This window comes from Rosa chinensis, chromosome 2 (genome assembly GCF_002994745.2).
Source record: "Rosa chinensis cultivar Old Blush chromosome 2, RchiOBHm-V2, whole genome shotgun sequence".
Classification (NCBI taxonomy): domain Eukaryota; kingdom Viridiplantae; phylum Streptophyta; class Magnoliopsida; order Rosales; family Rosaceae; genus Rosa; species Rosa chinensis.
Window position 1 is genome coordinate 31705346 of NC_037089.1, and position 14979 is coordinate 31720324.

A 14979-nucleotide genomic window follows, 5' to 3' on the forward strand; every position below is an offset into this window, starting at 1 on the left:
TCTATCTACTTGACAATGAATTCATGGATGGTTCTTGCAAGCTCTGGAGTTGGCTGCTGCATTAAATTTTGGAAAATTGGGAAGGCCATGCACATAGAGATTGATAGAAGTGGGAAGATACCAATGTTGAGGTTCTGAGTCCCATGCAGGGAATAAGACAAAGGAATATGATGATATCGGAATGAAATATTTGAAGTATGTGCTTTTGTTCCTTGCTGCATGCTCCTCTATTTATTCACTCAAGTACGAGCAGCACAAGAGCTGGTATTCTTGGATTCATTCACAAGCTGTGTCTACATGTTCGGTTTTATTATGTTGTGCTCTCACTTGTTCATTAACTACAAGCTGAAGGTTGCCTTTGTCATTCCTAGACAAAAAGGGGGAGAATATTGGTGAATTTGATCAACCTGTGCTTTGATTGTTTAAATCTTTTGATATTGATCTTGAAATTGCGTTGACATTCCTATGCCTTATCTTTAACTTGCTTTTTACAAGGTGTGTGTGATAAGTGTTACAGGAATTGTAGGCTTCTTCCCAAGTGAGGATCCTCAAGTACTTGTTGAGGGGGAGTTTGTATTAATTAGATGTGTTTTGTATAGGAATGCCAAAGGGGGAGATTGTAAGTACAAGATTTTGTACATGTTATTTGTTGGCATTCCCATACAAAGCTAGTGAAGTATATCATGACAATTCATCACTGAAGAAGCTGGAAAAGGGCCTAATACTGATCTCAAATACGTTACAGGTAAATGCATCTCATGAGTCAGCATATGCATTGGGATTGCAATCTGTGTTGCAATCCTTGAGTCAGTCCTAGGTTTTAGGAAGTTTGTTTTTGGAAAGTATCTTTCTATTCTTAAATTTTATTATGCAAAGATTTTTTTTTCACCAGTTAAAATCGTCCCATTGAAGACCTAATTGATTTAGGTCTGTTTATTTTAATTGGCAATCTTTTGTTAAAAAGATCTTTCCTAATAGGAATCAATTAGGGTTAGACGCATTGATTGTACACGATTCTTTCTCCATATAATTCTGAAAATATGGTCTAGGTTCAGAGAGCTTTTAATTTGCATATCATATCAATTTGCATGTGATTGATGCATATATTGTGGGTCTAAACTCTCCAATTCAAATAGTGTTTAAGGAAAGGAGTTTAGGAAATCTTATCTGCATTTAGAATTGTTTTGAATACATATCAGATAAAAGATTGTGATTGCATATTGTTTTGAAAAACCTTTCCATGTTTATCTCAATCGGTGTTTAATGTGATTGGATTGAGGGGAGTCTTTATCTTCTATAAAAGGTTTTGAAACTGCATTATGAGATGTAGAGTTTTCTGATTGAGAATTTTAATTGTGCTGCATAGTCTGCACTAACTGTTTTACAAAACTCTCATTGTTTGTTTGATTGATTGATCATACTGCTTGTTCACTGCATTCATCACTTGCATATGTGATTGAGATCAGTGAGGCTTCAAGGCAAGATTGAATTTGAAGGCGTGTCCAGATTTCTTCATCTATACAGATTGCTTCATAGTTGTTTAGAATAGGTCTTTTACAGTTGTGAGCAAGTTAGCATTGTTGCTAGTCAATGTGGTTGTGTTGAATACCACTACTTGTGATCTGTAACGATTTGATTCATATTGGATTTGATTCTCGTGTTGGCTACGTTAAAAGCCACGCAGTGAAGTTTCCTCAGTGGAGAGGTTTACACTGCGTCAGCAATTCTTGTGTTCTTTTATTTGTGTTGTTGCTTGTTTGAATAACTGTCATTACTCAAACTCTATCAATTTTGTTCCATCCGGTAATTACACTTTTGGAAGTGGTGGTGGCAAAGTTTTGATACGGTGGAAGGAGAAAAGCAAGGCAGCAAGGGAAGCTTTTTATGTGATGGGTTTTGCTGCGTTTGGAAGAGAATGTACTACATAGGTTGTGATATCGGAACTCAGCCGTTCATGAACGACCCTATGTTCCAATATTTAAAACCCCAGCAGCCATGTTGCATTAAGACGTTGGCCGTTCATGAACGACCATGTGAGTCTTAATTCAAGAGAAGATCATGGTTGTCTCAAAAGGGTATTGGTTGTTCATGAACAGCCCCCTTTTTCTTGAAGAAAACCTGTTAATTCCCTGCCGAAGCAAGCAAGAGCAGCATGATGCAGTGTATACCTAAACTTCTCCCTTCAAATTGCTTTGATTTCGCTCTCTGTTTTGACAGAGTCTTGGCCTCTTGTTTACTGAATATCTCTCTCTTCTTCCCTCTGTCTATTTCTCTTCAGCGTGGCCACTTTTATATAATAGTGGTTGGATAGCTGATGCCTTGTATTTGAATTTGGATAACAACTCAACTTTATCACTTGTTATCTTTCAAATTAATCAAATATCTTGACCAAGACTTGAATCAAGGCTAACAGAATATTATCTCCTCTAACTTGACGTCATTTGAACTTGTTAAAGATAATAGTCTCCTTGTTTGCCGTTTGAACTTGGTCAAAGATGTAACAATCTTATCTCATGTGTGAATTTGAATGAATGAGTTTCTTTTTTCATTCTGTACGGAAGCCATATATGTAGCAACCGATTTTTTTTATATCTCAACAAGCTGCAAGGCAAGTAAAGAGCTTAAGTCGTACATGGAGAACCAGAAGACCATGAAGTTTCTAATGGGACTCAGCGACAACTATGCTGCAATTCAAAGAAACACAGTGGCAATTGATCCACTGCCAACTGTGAACAAAGCATATTCGATGGCATCGCGGCATGAGAAGCAAGCAGAGGCTTCGAATGGGAAAGCAGTTATTCAACCAGAGGCGGCTGTTTTTGCCGTGAAAAAGGGAAGTCGAGACCTCAATTTGGGAGACGGCGAAGCTAGATGTGAAAAGTGCCACAAGACTAATCATAGAACCAAAAATTGCAGAGCTCATCTTAAGTGTACTTACTGCGGGTGGAAAGGCAACACTTATGATTATTGTAGAAGGAGAAAGGCTTCTGCAGAAGGAGGACATGGAAGCTCAAAGGGAAATCATGTTGTTTCCATGGATGACAAGAAATTTGATGGAATCAACTTTCCGTTTGCACAAGAAGATTGCAAGCAGCTTGTTGAGTTGTTGAGTAAGAACAAGGTTGCCACAGCCAACCAAGTCGGTAATATCCCCAATTATGAGGAACTTTCAGGTTTTCCTCAACATGATAAAGCAAGTGTTTGGATATTGGACGGTGGTGCTAGTGATCATATAGTCTGTACTCCTACTCTTCTCACTTCTTTGACAATTGTTCACAATCGTTTTGTTAAGTTGCTGGATGGTACCTCGGCCCAAGTTAGTCATATTGGCAAAGTGGTTTTCTCTCCTCAGTTCATTCTACATAATATCTTATGTGTGCCACTCTTCTATCTAAATTTAATCTCTGTTGGCAAGTTAGCACTTGATTCATTTTATGTCACCATCTTTCTTAGACAACTTTGTGTCATACAAGACCTATGATCGGGGAAGATGATTGGGATGGCAACTGAGAGAGAGGGACTCTACTGCCTCAACCAAGCACAGAAAGGAACATGCAATTCCATTGACAGTCGTACACCCAACCTTTGGCACCAACGTCTTGGTCACCCTTCAAGCAAAGTTTCTTTATTATTTCCATTTTCTGCAAATAAAGCTTGTGATACTAGCAAATGTTCTATTTGCCCTTTGGCCAAACAAACCAGAATGTCATGTCTGTTAAGTACAATCTCAAGTGAGTATCCTTTTGATTTAATCCATGTTGGTATTTGGGGTGGCTACCAGGTTCCTACACTTTCTGGTGCACAATATTTTCTCACAATAGTTGATGATTACACTAGGAGCACTTGGGTGTATTTGATGAAGCATAAATCAGAAGTCCGAAATCTCCTAATTAATTTTATTCAATTGGTTGAGAATCAATTTGCAAAAAGGGTTAAAGTTGTACATAGTGACAATGGTCCCGAGTTTAAGCTTGAAGCCTTTTATTCATCAAAGGGAATAATTCACCAAACTAGTTGCGTCAACACACCACAACAAAATGGTGTTGTTGAACGTAAACATAGGCACTTACTTAATGTTGCTCGAGCATTGCTTTTCCAAGCCAACTTACCTAAACATTTTTGGGGGATGCCATACTCACCTTAGCTTATCTTATCAATAGGACTCCCACGCCACTTCTTCAAGGCAAAACACCCTTCGAAAAGTTGTTTCACAAGGTTCCAAATTATTCACATTTACGGGTATTTGGTTGCTTGTGTTTCACTTCAACTCACCCTACCAAACCCACCAAATTTGATCCTCGTGCAACTAAGTGTCTGTTTCTAGGTTATCCTAACGGTCATACGGGTTATCGAGTCTATGATGTAATCGAGCATAAAGTGTTTGTCTCACGAGATTTATTGTTCTTTGAGGACACTTTTCCTTTCCAGTCTAACCCAGCCACAAAATCTCAACTTCATGTGCCTATATTTCAACCACAACCACAATTGGCGTCCTTTGAAATTGAACCTACAGTTTCATCCTCTTCCAACTCTAGTGTCCCACCCAATGATACTAATTATGCTGCCCATTCACCACATAACTCTATCCCAAATTTCTCTCCACCATCGACCACAGCTAATCCCTCAACTGAACAACTAGTTCCTTCACCACCACCTGATATCACTGAACCACCTTCCATGGTGGCTCCACCACCATCACCGCCACGCCAGTCTTCCCGTCCTACCAAAACCCTAACATTTTTGCAAGACTTTCATGTTGAGGGAGCCCTCCCCTCAAGGCCTGCACCACCATCTTCACCGAGCACAAGTACTATTCATTCCCTTTCCAATGTCTTATCATATGATCGTCTCTCATCCAAACACAAAGCCTTCATTACTCAACTCACTGTCCAGAAAGAACCCACTTCTTTTTCACAGGCAGTACAGATACCAAAGTGGCGTGCGGCCATGAAAAGCGAGATCCAAGCATTACAGGCCAATCAAACTTGGAGTTTAGTGCCTCTCCCACCCCATAAGCACCCCATTGGTTGCAAATGGGTGTACAAAATCAAACTTAATCCCGATGGGACGGTTGAACGATATAAGGCACGATTAGTGGCGAAGGAATATAGCCAAGTTGAGGGAGTTGACTATAGAGAGACTTTCACACCAGTAGCCAAGTTGACAATCGTGCGAGTCCTCCTCAGTCTTGCAGCTTTGCAAGGATGGCATTTACATCATCTAGATGTTAATAATGCATTCCTCAATGGTGATCTTTCCGAAGAAGTTTACATGCAGATTCCTCCTAGGTTCGGACGAAAGGGGGAGAATAGAGTATGCAAGCTTCACAAGTCTCTTTACGGCTTAAAACAAGCATCCCAGCAATGGTTTATCAAGTTGTCAACAGCCCTCAAGTCAGCTGGTTTTCATCAATCTTGGTCAAATTACTCATTGTTCGTCCGAACTTGTTCAGGTAGATTCACAACATTGTTGGTGTTTGTAGATGATGTGATTTTGGCAGGAAATAGCTTGGAGGACATCACAAATACTAAGCAATTCCTTTCGAGCCATTTCAAACTGAAAGACATGGGGCAACTTAAGTACTTCTTAGATATAGAAGTTGCACGGTCAAAGCAGGGCATTGCACTTTGCCAAAGGAAGTACGCTTTGGAAATCCTTGAAGATACAGGCTTTCTAGGTGCCAAGCCATCATGATTTCCAATTGATCAAAACTTATCACTCACACAGATGAATGGTGAATTATTAGAAGATCCATCTCAATATCGAAGGCTTGTAGGATGATTAATATATCTAACTATTACAAGACCAAATCTCGTCTATGTTGTTCATGTATTAAGTTAGTTTATGAACAAGCCTAGATAGCCACATCTTGAAGTGGCACACAAAGTATTACGTTATATCAAGCAAGCACCCGGCCAAGGAATTCTTTTACCTGCCACAGGATCATTGGAATTGAAGGCATTTTGTAATGCTGATTGGGCTCGTTACAAGGACATGAGAAGGTCCGTAATTGGATACTACATTCTACTTGGTCAAGCACCTATTTCCAGGAAAACAAAGAAGCAAAGCACAGTTGCTCGTTCAAGAGCGGAAGCAGAGTACCGGTCTATGGCTACAACTTGTTGTGAGGTAACGTGGTTGCAGAATATATTGAGAGATTTAAATGTGGATCAAACACAACCAGCTAAGTTGTTCTGTGACAATCAAGCTGCCATTCATATAGCCTCAAATCCAATATTTCACGAGCGCAGAAAACACATAGAAATAGACTGCCATGTTGTGCGTGAAAAGGTGCAAAGAGGAGTGGTTAAGACAGCACATGTTCGGACCAAGGATCAACCTGCAGATTTATTTACAAAGCCATTGAGTTCAACACAATTTGAAGCACTACTTGACAAGTTGAGTGTAATTAATATACACTCCAACTTGAGGCGAGTGTTGAAGGAAAGAAGTTGTTAAAGGAAAGAATTGCTTAAGGAAAGAAGCTGTCAAAGGAAGCAATCCCACCATATCAGTTAACTGATTCTGTAAAATAACAATGAGTCAATTGTGTATATATTAGAACTTGATCCTAGGCCATAATTGTGGATCGGGTATGTAAATGAGATGTATAAAACATGTAAACTGATACAGCGTCAATCAAGAATCAATTTTCTATTTCTCTTTAGTTGTTGTGCTAAAATTGCAGAACTGGTGAATTCGTGGAGAGAGTGAGCAATGGAGATTCCCCCATATCGTGAAAGTGCAAGCAGCAGGTGAGAGACCATTCTTTGATTTTGTAAGTATAAGCTGAGCTGGAAATTATGTTGAAATGGCTTTGGAGTTCTAAAGTGAATCATGGTTGTTGTTGTTGGGATTGAATCTCTCAGGTTGTATGTTTAAATGACAGGACTTTGGAGACCAGATTGGAAACCAAAGAATTTGACAATCATTGTTATGGTTATTAAGGATTAGTTGCTGCTACCCGACCAAATCTAGCAGGAATGCTTGAATGTTCAGTTACTCATGTTGTGAAGGTCTGAGAACTAAAGGTTGATTTATGACCACAAAGAGAACTAAAGGTTGATGCTTGTGACCGAGTTCCGATTCGATGGCAGAATGAGATGTATATGAGAAAGGTAAACAATATTTTGAACTTAAATTGCTGTGCATTTGGTTTTGTCGTGCCTTCTATGAAGTTTTTTTGGACTTCAAGACAAAAATAGTTTATGATTTCTTTCTTTTTGGGATTAGCTTGTGAGTTTAGTATGGTCATGGAACCTTGACATATAACTTATGCGTAATTATGGAATTATTTAAATATTGGTATGGAAGCATCTAATTGTGAATTTGGTTTATTGTTAAACGTTGGGTCATTGGGATTTTAGTACAAGAGCTGATGTTGATAAGGAACGAAAGAAAATTATTATTAGGTGTTGTTAGTAGTTTTGGGTACACCTATCATGAAATGGAATTAAGCCGATTCTTGAAATATTTTGGTATGTCCATAATTGGTTGGAAATATATTTGTGGTCGATAAAACTATGTCACATGAAATTGTTGGTTCTTGAAGCATGTTATAATTCATAATTAGTCGTACGTCGGATTTTGTCAAACCCTAGTCAAACTAGGGAAATTGGTCGGGCGATTAGATCGATGAAATTTTCGTCTCTGTTTCCTTAATGAAAGTTATTAATGTTGATTCTGTTGGAAACTATGACTCCGATCCAGTTATGCAAGGAACGAAAGGTTCATAAGTCTTGGACAATGTATCGAGCCATTGCTCGACGAGGAAATCCTTAAGCGTGACTGCTCAAGTTGTATACTGTGAGTGGACTTATTATTTCAAATATATATATAATTTTAGTTGAAATCTCACACTTAAACTTCCATTATGCATGATTTGAGTTGTGTCATTTGAAAATACTATGGCATGTAGGACATGTTAGATTTTTCCTTGGTTTGTCATGAAATATTTCGAGTATGATTGGAAATCATACTCATGTATTTTCCTTGGTGATTATGATTTTATGCGAGATTCTTGGGGAAATTTTTTATACTGGTTGTCGGACACCATACTAGGTTATGATTACAATATCGTGCTGGCATGCTTGCCTTGTATTGTTCCACCTTTGTGGTGATGTGATTTCTACATTCGTGGTACAATCAGGAATGCCCCTTTTAGCCTTTGTGGTGATGTGGTAGCCACCTTGGTGGAGGCAGAATGAAAACCCGATATCCACTCCGCCTTTGTGGTTTATAATGGTTTTCAGATTGTTTTCACACCATACTTGGTGTGGCTCCTTGTATGGTGTTCTTTTATCCTCGTTTTTCTTTAGTTTTCTATTTGACCAGCAAGGCTGGTCCGACTTACGAACCTTAGAGTTCTTTGTTTTTGAAAGATTTTGCTAAATGTTGCATGCATTGGTTTTAAAGAAAGAATAAGCGGAAAAGTATTAAGTTTCCGATTTCGTTTATTTGGAATATTTATTTATTTTTTCTGTCCACTCATGCCAATGTTTTCAAAAAAAAAATTTTCCTTGGGCCCTTCATTGGCAAATGCTTAGTTTACAGATTAGACTAGCTGAGGTCGAATGTACATGGAGTCGAGGCATAGTCGTTCCGCCACTACAAAATGTTTATGTCGAAATCTAGATTATCCAAACTTGTATCTTTACATGAGTAAATTGTTAGTTTGCTCTGATTACCGATTAATTGTGTAAATGTAATTGATGAGTTTTAGATTACTTACTCATTTCTAGATGAGGTTACAAAGATGTTATTTGACTTAAGGTTTTGGGTAGTCCATCTTTAAGAGTGATTTTGTCAAGTTTTGTTAGAGTTTCTCCTACAGTGAACCCCGTAGGGTCACCTTAGATTTCATGGTGTAATTTGAGGCTGATCTTGTCACACTACTAAAAACAATTGCTTTTGCGACGCCTATTTTGCGACGGCAAATTAAGCTACGGCAAAAACTTTTCGCGACGGTAAATTGAGGTTTTTGCGACGGCAAGACAGGCGTTGCAATAGGTGGCGTCACAAAATCCAATTGCTACGGCAATTTTCCGTCACAAATACTTTTTTGCGACGGTTTTCTCTTGCTGTTGCAAATTTATTGTTTTGCGATGGCCCATTTGCTACGGTGACTTCCATCGCAATGACTGTTTTGGGATAATCCATGTGGAGGTATTTGCGACGGTAACCTTGCCGTCGCAGGAAAAGAAATTTAAAATATATATATATATATATATGGTGAAAATTGCACCATATTTTCATTCTAAGAACATGCAAAAATGAAAACTATTATACATGCATCTAAAGTTAAACTACAAATATCAAATCCATTATAACTAAACTAATCAACAATTACAACCTCATATCAGTGAAATAAATAATTAAAGCCCATCGTGGCACATTGAATAGAATTTCTTCACAAAGATTGTGGCACCTATGTACTAGTTTAGGAGGATAAAGAATTGCAGCACCAAAGTAACTGTATGCCAGCTTATGCCTAGGAAACTTGAGCTTTTTTTTTTCTAGCTTTTTAAGCTCTTGTCTCGATGCTTTGGCAGACTCATTATCTGAATATAAGCACATGAAGTAGGTGAAATGCGTATGTAGTGAAGAAGTAACAAGATCAGAATCGTAACACCAAGAAATACAGTTATGAGGATGAAGTACTAACCTGTTAATATCAAGCTCTTGGCTTTGGATTGCCAAAATCAACTCCAGATTCTTCACTACTGACTTGCTGATGAGCTGCCTTTTCAACTAATGGATGGTGTTCTCTGCTGCAGAAAATAAAATATGAGTGTTGCCTGCCATTAGAGAAGCACAAATGCACAAAAAGCTACTACCCAAACAATTCCTCATTTCCCATATAATTTTGAATAAAATAAGCTTTTTATTCTAGTCATTTTTATGAGCATTTATGATCAATTCATATAGAAAACTAAACTCTGAATACCACATTCAAAACAACCAAGTCCTTTTAACACTGTCTCAGATCTACCTTACATTCGGAGATAATATCTTACAATAATTTATGGGTAAAGCCTCACCATGCAAAGTTTCTTAACCATTCTGTGATATCTGGCCTAAGTTTTCAGATACATAATGTCTTTTGTTTTGTCAAGAGACGCATGTATAATAGGTAGTTCAAAGTGAACGTAATACATATGACTAACAAACTTCACTTTATAGGCATTAAAATGATCAAAGAATATATACTTACATCTCTTCCGTTCCAAAAAATTGGACAAAATACTTCTTAGGATCAGGGACTTTCTCCCAATCTTTAGGCCTGCTAATCTAAAAATTCAAAACCCAGAACATCTACTTCAAAGACCAATCACATTGGGGCACAAACAAAAAATTCAACAGAGTTATAATTATGAGAAAATACATTATGGCATATGCTAATGTGATAGAGTAAGCATGAACCAACTAGCCATATGGCAGATTATAATACATCAAACTAGAAATCAATGTATCTTTCTCTTAGAAAGAGTTTGCACATCAGAGGACTTATTCCTGTATAATGTAAGATAATGTAATGTTATATGCCTACATTCAATAGAAGTAGTAACTTAAAAGAATGCAAAGTTCCAAGTACAGCAATGCAAAGACAGGGTTTTCAATGATCATGAACCATTAAACTAATGTATCTAATCTACATCCAATAGAGTTGGGACCTTGCCTCCATAAACAAGAAACCTACCAAATGGTTCTGGTATACAAAGAATACTATATTACACTATAGAACCTCTCTAAAAAGTGGAATAAACTGTAAACATAAGGCTGCAGAAAAATTGATATTCCAAGTCTCTAATCAAAGTTTCCACTTAAAGGAAACTAACACTGAAAACTTGTTGATTCCATGAATGAGAAGATGGAATTGTTGTCAGATTAAGTGTACTTTCTGCCTCTTCCCTTAACTACATTGTTTAATAATTGGAAATAATGTCACTATGCCAATAATGCCTTCAGACGACACATTTCAGACGACATAATTTTTGTTTTCTGTCATCTGAATCTTTTAAACTTTTTTAGACCACATATAAATTAATTATGTAGTCTGAATAGCATGAGAATCCATACTATTTCATTTTTTAGTAAGTTAGAAAATTAAGACGACAGATATCTGTCGTCTGAAAGAACTGATAAATTTGCTTGAAAAAGTGGAAATTTAGTACAACATTCATATGTCGTCTGATTAAATGGGAAACAAGTGGAAAATTAGGACTACATTCATGGGTTAATTACATATAAGTGCATTTTAGAATGTTTTTTTAGCCATAGGGCCACCAACTAGTTTTTTCCCTCTTAAGGCCACTAGATTAAAAATTGTGTTAAATTTTAGATATAAAAAACTAACATATTTACATAAATGTCACTAGAGTAAAAAGTCAACAATCACTCTCCCCCTCTCTCCTCTCTCCGGCCGACTTCCGGCAAACTCCGGCGGGTCTCCAACTGACCCCTGGCCAACTCCGGCAGGGTCTCGGTGACTTCCGGCGAGGTCTCCGGCGACCACAAAAGCTATTGTCACTATCACAAAAAGCTACTGTCACTAGTAACAAAAGCTACTTATGTGAGATTTCCGGCAACCTCCGGCGAGGTCACAAAAGCTACTGTCACTAGCAATGAAAGTTATTGTGACCAACAAAAGCTACGTTCCCCAAAACCAAAAGCTATTATCCCCACCAACAACGAACACTACTATCACCAATACCAGAAAACTATTCTCACTAGTAACAAAAGCTACTCTCACTATCACCAAAAGTTACTCTCATCAATGCCAAAAGCAATAACCAAGCAGAACGAAAACTACTAACAAGCATAATAAACGCTACTCCGAGAGATTGAGAAAGTTATTCTCAGAGACTAACAAAACTATGAAAATGTAAAAGATACAACTAAACTTAAAAGCTATTGTAATTGAGAAAATAAATCATATTTAATGATACAAAAGGCATGCATGGTTCAATAATATAACTATGTAAAAAGCTACTACCATAGTTGTAAAAAACCACTAACATAGTTGTGAATATCTATTACAATAGTTGTATAAAGCTACTATCAATGTTGTAATGCTACTGTCATTTTTCAATGGTGACACTCAAAACCCATAGGCATAATTTTGCCACCTTCAGTGCGAGACTTCATTTAAGTATTTCTTGGTTGGCTGAATGATCTCTTGGTCAATGGAGGCTTCAATATCCAAATTCATATGATTTTCGAAATCTACTACTGCAAATGCAAAGGAAAAGAGTTCTGCAAGAACAAACATATAACAAAATATTAGTATTTGAAATGAAAACTTAAAACTGCAATGGACTGCTGCACCGCAAATGTGGCACTCTTTATCAATTGAATAATAAAAAAAAGCAATTTTAAAAGCAACTGACAGAGGTACAGAAAGCTACTAGAACACATATACAAAACCACTGGACCAGTAATAAAAATCTACAGACACAGGTACCAAAAGCTACTATAAAATACGTATAAAGCTACTTGACCAGTAATAAAAAAAAAACTACTGATATAGGTATATAAAGCTACTATAACACGTGCAAAGCTACTTGAACAGTAGTAAAAAGCTACTAACATAGGTACATAAAACTACTATATCACATGTACAAAACTACTAGACCAGTAATAAAAAACTACTGATATAAATACTGATTACACAAAACCAGCTTATTATACATGTTGGTAGTGTAACAAAAATTTCAAACAAGAAATGCTAAATATACGAAATCACAACAAGAAGAAAATCAAATTTCATTCAGCTTGAAAAGATATTAGCATAGGCATGGATAGCTACTATCATTATGTTGAAAAACCACTATAATAGTCATAGAGAGCAACTAACTTGAAATCAATCAAAATGAAAACAGAAAAGTTACTGACATCAGCTTGAGAAAATACTAACATAAGCATAGAAAGCTACCATCACTGTATTGAAAAGCCACTACAAACATCTTGTCCCATCCTCTCGGCACCTATAATCACACACATGACCTAACTAAACCAGAATACCCTCCCCATAAATTCCTCATTAATCACACAAAATCTCCATACTTATTATTGCATAAGCATCAAAACACACACGTCCACAACTAAACTCTAACAATTAGGCTGTCTTTATTTCTTAGCAAACCTTGCAGAAAGATAAAAATGGTTGATCAATGTGCTCTCTGATAATACAATATACATTATTTCAATTGAATATAATACACACAACATTATAAATTCTGAAAACAATTTGAAATCTTCAATGCTTACTACCAAACTCAAGGAATAATAAAAGAGAATAGTCAAGCACGTTTTGTCTATGGCAGGTGATAGAATTTATTGAAGCCATGAAAAACTCATCTAACCTATTAGCATACCCAGGCTAAACTTTGTCCCCTCATTGTGCAGATCTATACACTCACATCCAGTCCATATTTTAAATCAGGAAACTCCAATTTGTTTGTGGAACTCCTCCCTGTAATTCATCACAACCACAAAACCAAACACTGCATAAGATTAAAATAAGAGCAACGACACATTGACACTACAGAGATCACTCAATACAAATCGAATAGTAAACAAAAAAATTGTTTTCACATGAAGATGAAGAAGGCTCCAGCAGGACGCTTCAAAGCATTAGCATCCTTCTTGCTTACTTTCTAAAATTTTTCCTTCTTCAGCGTCTTTTTTGGTTCAGCCTTGGCTTTCAGCAACTTTCAAAAAAACACACGAGAAATTAGACAAAGAAAATTTAATTTCACAGAAACTCCTCTAAAGCATCTAAAGTGACTGTGAAAACTGAAAACAAAAGGCATTATGCAGTTCAAAAACGCAAAGCTTATAGATAATCATTACAGAAACAAACAAAAAATACACAGATTCAAGAAATTAGATGAATCATAGCTAATTTCAGAAAAATCGAAGTCAAACATCAAAATTAAGTAGCAAAAGTCTGAGAAAACTAAACTGATTGTAAAATAAAAATGCCTTGTTCATTCCAAAACCTCAAAGCAACAAGAAAACAGTCACAAATCAAATAAAAGAGAATATCAAAAACGAAGCACAAAATAGGAATCAAACCACGGAGAAACTAATTCCATAGCTACACTAGCTAAACACGAAGATTAAACAAAGCAAAAATGCTATGAACAAAAACAATCAAAGATGAAGGCGTAAGAAGTTACTCAACCACAAGCTTCTTGCTCGCAACCACGAGCCGTCATATTCTGAACGACGTTCTGGAGGAAGATGAGGACAACCGGAGCTGGAGCAGAAACCAAATAAGGAGGTCGCCTACGGGGAACAATCTGAAGGAGAAGCGTCACCGATCGATGTGCCTGCCGATCGCCGGTGATTCCGGAGATCAGGGACTGGTGCCGGAATCTCATTAACAGAATCGGAGGAGGGAGACGTCGGAGCTACGATGTGAGAGAGAGAGAGAGAGAGAGAGAGAGAGAGAGAGAGAGGATAATATTGAATTGATCTTTTGGCCCGATGCGGTTAAATTTCGATGTAGTTACATTTGGTTGGTGGAAGGGCAAAATCGTCAGATAATGAATAATATGATAATGCAAGTGGCCTTATGTGTACAAGAAAAACTATGTGGCCTTATGGCTAATTAAAGTTTCAAACTGACACTTATGAGTAATTTTCTATACATTCATATGTCGTCTGAGTAAACGGGAAACTGAAAGCTAATTTGCTAATCTAAAGTATTGGATCCCTCCCTTGGCTAAAAAAGAAAAACTCGGGCTCCTTTTGCTAGGACCTTTCCCTTAGCTGAAAGAAAAAAAGAACCAACCCTAGATCTAAAAACTCGGGCTCGTTTTGCCGCCTCTGACTCTCAGCCAATCTCTCCCTCGCTCGCACGCTCGATCTCACTCTCAAGAACCTCAGTCCCTCAATCCACCATCAATCCCTTTCACCCTCTCAAGCTCACACACACTCTCATCCTCCTGCGATTCCGGTAAAGCAAGTTTG

At 37.3% G+C, this 14979-nt stretch overlaps 1 protein-coding gene across 11 annotated transcripts; it reads right to left on the reverse strand.

Annotated features, from left to right (window-relative positions):
• Positions 1-11962: 11962 nt before the first annotated feature.
• Positions 11963-14443, reverse strand: LOC112190785. Of its 11 annotated transcripts, none has more exons than XR_002932589.2 (4): positions 14189-14443; positions 13656-13712; positions 13377-13474; positions 11963-12255 (listed from the first exon to the last, which is right to left on the reverse strand). XR_002932589.2 is itself a non-coding variant. In XM_040515521.1 (2 exons), exons 1-2 carry the CDS (start codon positions 14385-14387, stop codon positions 12131-12133), a joined length of 324 nt encoding a protein of 107 aa, XP_040371455.1. In that variant the 5' UTR covers positions 14388-14443; the 3' UTR covers positions 11963-12130. The 11 variants fall into 11 exon arrangements, 1 of the variants encoding a protein (XP_040371455.1); XR_005807432.1 differs by having other exon boundaries at positions 13597-13712; XR_005807433.1 differs by having other exon boundaries at positions 14184-14443.
• Positions 14444-14979: the final 536 nt, after the last annotated feature.

Coding starts and splice junctions, on each gene's coding strand:
- LOC112190785 (XM_040515521.1), bottom strand. CDS start 14,387: ATGAGATTCCGGCACCAGTCCCTGATCTCCGGAATCACCGGCGATCGG. Junction 12,256..14,188: donor TTGCGAGCAAGAAGCTTGTG/GTTGAGTAACTT, acceptor TTGTTCTTGCAG/AACTCTTTTCCTTTGCATTT.